Source organism: Microtus ochrogaster, chromosome 8, assembly GCF_000317375.1.
Source record: "Microtus ochrogaster isolate Prairie Vole_2 chromosome 8, MicOch1.0, whole genome shotgun sequence".
Lineage (NCBI taxonomy): Eukaryota > Metazoa > Chordata > Mammalia > Rodentia > Cricetidae > Microtus > Microtus ochrogaster.
The window spans coordinates 71,865,887-71,869,520 of NC_022015.1; the positions used below are offsets into that span (position 1 = coordinate 71,865,887).

At 48.9% G+C, this 3,634-nt stretch overlaps 1 protein-coding gene across 1 annotated transcript in view; it reads left to right on the top strand.

Annotated features, from left to right (window-relative positions):
- LOC101986937 (acyl-CoA desaturase 1-like) overlaps window positions 1–3,634 on the top strand; it is a 12,714-nt gene that overhangs the window by 2,046 nt on the left and 7,034 nt on the right. Inside the window, exon 2 of the mRNA XM_005352335.1 lies at window positions 2,349–2,479. Within this exon, the coding sequence (XP_005352392.1) occupies window positions 2,349–2,479 (131 nt within the window). The remainder of the gene's footprint in view (window positions 1–2,348; window positions 2,480–3,634) is intronic.

The window sequence follows — 3,634 nt, forward strand, 5'->3', positions numbered from 1 at the left end:
TCCCTGACCTGTGGGAAGTCCAAGGACCGCCCACCTCCATCCAGGTTTAGTAAGTTGAGCATCCAAACCGCCCAGGCCCCCCCAAGATCCTGGGTTTTCTAATTACCTACTGAGGCAATGATGCATTATTAGAACCAGGAGGCCTGGGGGTGAGGGGAGTCCTCAAAGCAGTTTGATTCCCTGCAAGCTTCCTCCCTCTCCAGCCTGAGTACTCTGCACAAGCCTTGTTCCGTTCAGGCCTGCGTTTGACCAAACTGCCTGATCTTGGCTGGCATCAGTTGCTACTTCAGGGAAAGGATACCATCCAAAGCCAAGACTGTGGTTACTGTCTCGTGGGACCCTGCCCTCTGGTGTGTGCTATGATTTTGGAAAGGAAATTTGGCGCACCCACCTGCAAGGAAAATTATTTCACTCTTGTCCCCAGGCTCTGGTTGATAGATTAGTGCACAGCATGGCAGCTGTGAGACACGGGTTAGCAAAACTCTTCAGGAACAAGAAGGATTGAAGTCTCAGGTGGAATCTTCTCCTTCCTTTAGGTTTTAGAGGCTTTTATTGTTTAATCCCAAAGGAAAATGCATAATTAACAACTGACTGTATTTGTGCCATTTTCCTGGCTCGGGGACTTGGAAAAGTTTTTCTCTCATTTTAGAGCCATTCAGTAGAGCCCTCTGGAGTAAGGCATCTCTGACGACACTGGGAGCCAAAGTACAAAACCTTCCCAACCCTCCCCTGAGGGGAAAGCCATTCACTGGTGTGGACACTTACAATCTCTCTCCTGGGGACAGAGAAAGGATCTCTGTGACCTAACCCATTGGCAGAATAAGGACATGATTCGGGGTATGAGGAATCCCACCCATTTCCCTGTGAAGATGGCACTGTCTGTGGAGCCAACAAACCTGGGCAATCTGAAGCACGAGGCAAATTTGGACATTTTTTTGGTCCTCCTGCTCTGTCCAAAGTCTTCCCTTTTCTCCTGAGATTTCTGGGCTTGTCCTCTCCTGCTTTCTCTGCTACATGTACAGCCGGATCCACTATATGGGAAGATCTCAATCACCACACAGCCAGAGGCTGGAGATAATCTGAGGCCTCATCCCAGTTCAGAAGAATATGGCCAGCACTTTCCTGAGGACAGATGCTGTCTCTGTTGTCCTGGGAGTCCTATAGAAGGAACAGAATGGGACACAGTAGGCAGAAGAGAGGAAGAAAGAGACCACTTAGAAAATGGTCACCTCTTGATGCAGGACACATGGCAGTTTGTGCAATGTTTGGTGTCCCCAGTCTCGGCTAAGTTCTGTAGCCCCTGAGGTTCCCTGGTTTGCAGAGGTCCCTCGGGTATCTTATACTGCTTCTAACAAGGACTCAGTCCCAATGTCCTGGTGCTACAATCAGAGGAGCAGACAGGTACTCCCAGTGTCCTCTCCCCATTAGATGGTAGGTACCCCCTGATCTTGTAGGTTCTAAGTCGGGGTGCTGTGTTACGTTACTAGGGGATGTATAATATGCCCGGAACTGGAACAGAGCCTTGGTAGAAAACCTAGTCTCAAACTGTGGATCCATTTCTACCAGTGCTGTGGCCCTGGATAAACACTTAGAGCTTTTAACTTTCTCTGCATACTCGCTCAAGAGACATCTCTGACCACAAGACATACCCAAGTACAGAACCCTTGCAGCTCTGTCTGCTCTTGAGGACACAGCTGCTTCAGCATGGTGTCTTCATGGCACCTCACACTTGGTATTGTAGACTCCAAACCATTAGGATGTGCACTGACGGTAATAATGATAAGGATCGGTAAAGCTGAGCCTTCACGTCCACGTGGCTGTGCAGGCCTGACCTGCCCTGAGACCTGCTGCAGTGCTGAGATGCTGCAGTTCAGCAGGTGAACAGGTTCTGTGTCCTATGTGTCTCCCCTTCAACTAATGGTCCTTCCATTGAGCTCTGCCTGCCATTTTCCAAAGATGCTTGATTATGGGTATTTAGGTCAAGATGAGTAGTGAACCCCTTGAATCCCTTGAAGAAAAAAAATCTTCAGCTCAAAGGGCACAGGACCTGGAAAAATGCTCCTATGATCAGATGGTGAAAGCTAGACAGTGTCTCCAGCATCCTGCCTTTCTGCCCACTTCGTGCCCGGGTCTTCTCAACTCACATCCATTGCTAGGTGGAGAGGTTCCCCCCGAGGCCTAGGTGAAGAGGTTTGAGGTGATGATGATGGGATGCTATGGTGTCTTGGAGACAAACGCATGCGCTCCTTCAAACCCAGAGAAGCACACTCTGGTATCAGGCGAGTGTCCTGATAGGCTTCTCCCAGTTGCGCACTTCCCAGCAGGCTGACCCTCTGTTGTCCCCGCAGCATACATCTACTATGTGGTCAGTATTATGGGCATTGGAGCCGGAGCTCATCGCCTGTGGAGCCACCGAACTTACAAAGCACGCCTGCCCCTGAGGCTCTTCCTCATCATTGCCAACACCATGGCTTTCCAGGTGAGAAGCTGGTGCTGTTCACTCTTGTGCCTCTACTCGATGGCTGATCCAGGGCAGAGTGGAGAACATTGGCACCCACAGAGGACCACTACCTTCAGTGGTCCTCCCAAGTGCAGAGCTCTCCACAACATGGGACACCTCAGAGTCACTGGGAAGGGAAACAGGAAGGAAGTAGAACGGGTTCTCCAGGCATAACTTTTCTTTTAACCCCAAGTTCCTTGGGTTGTCACATTGGATGACTGCTATGGTCCTTCGGGGTAAAGGACCATAGAACACCATCGTCAAGAAACTAACAATGGTTTCCTCAACAGTCAACAAAAGCTCATGCTTTTCTCTGTCTTCGGACGCTACTAGAACGGGATTGGGGTGAGATGTGTCTGAGACTCAAGAACAGTCTCGTTTCAGATAGCAAGGGCAAACATGTCTATAGTTCCATGCGCTGGACACTGTGCCAGCATTTGGCACAGGTTAAATCCTTTAGTCCACACAACCATGCCAGAAGGTAGGCCTTATTGTTCTACCCACTGAACAGATAAGGAAACTGAATCACTGTGCCATTAAATAAGCAAACCTGATTGTCCTGTCAAGGGCTAGCATGATGAATGTAGGTCAAGCACTGACGATGGCTCCTGCAAGAAGTTTCTAGTGGGTAGACGGTAGGAAGTGAGGGAAGGGGACTCACCTCGCCATAGGCTGTTGCTAATAGTGTGGGATTTGACTTGGGTGATTGAGGAAAAGGTTTCAGAAAAGAGATTAGTTATTTTGACTCTCTGATATCTGAGGTTCTTATTACATGTGTGTGATCACCTCTGCTCTGAAAATGTATTTGGCGAAGGCTCCCAGTTTCTGTCTTTGGAGGACAAAGAGAAAGAAGAGAAACGCTGACACATTCTTGAAGAGATGGATGAAGTCCAGAAACGTCCCAAGGTCGTTCGGAAATGGGCTCAGGCTTGTCAGTTACATGTTGGCCCTCTTGGGTCGGATGACATGCCACTCGTGAAGGAGCTGACGTGGAGTTTTTTGTTGTTGTTGTTGTTTTTGGGGTTTTTTTTTTTTTTGGATTTTCGAGACAGGGTTTCTCTGTAGCTTTTTTTTTGGTTCCTGTCCTGGAACTAGCTCTTGTAGACCAGGCTGGCCTCGAACTCACAGAGATCC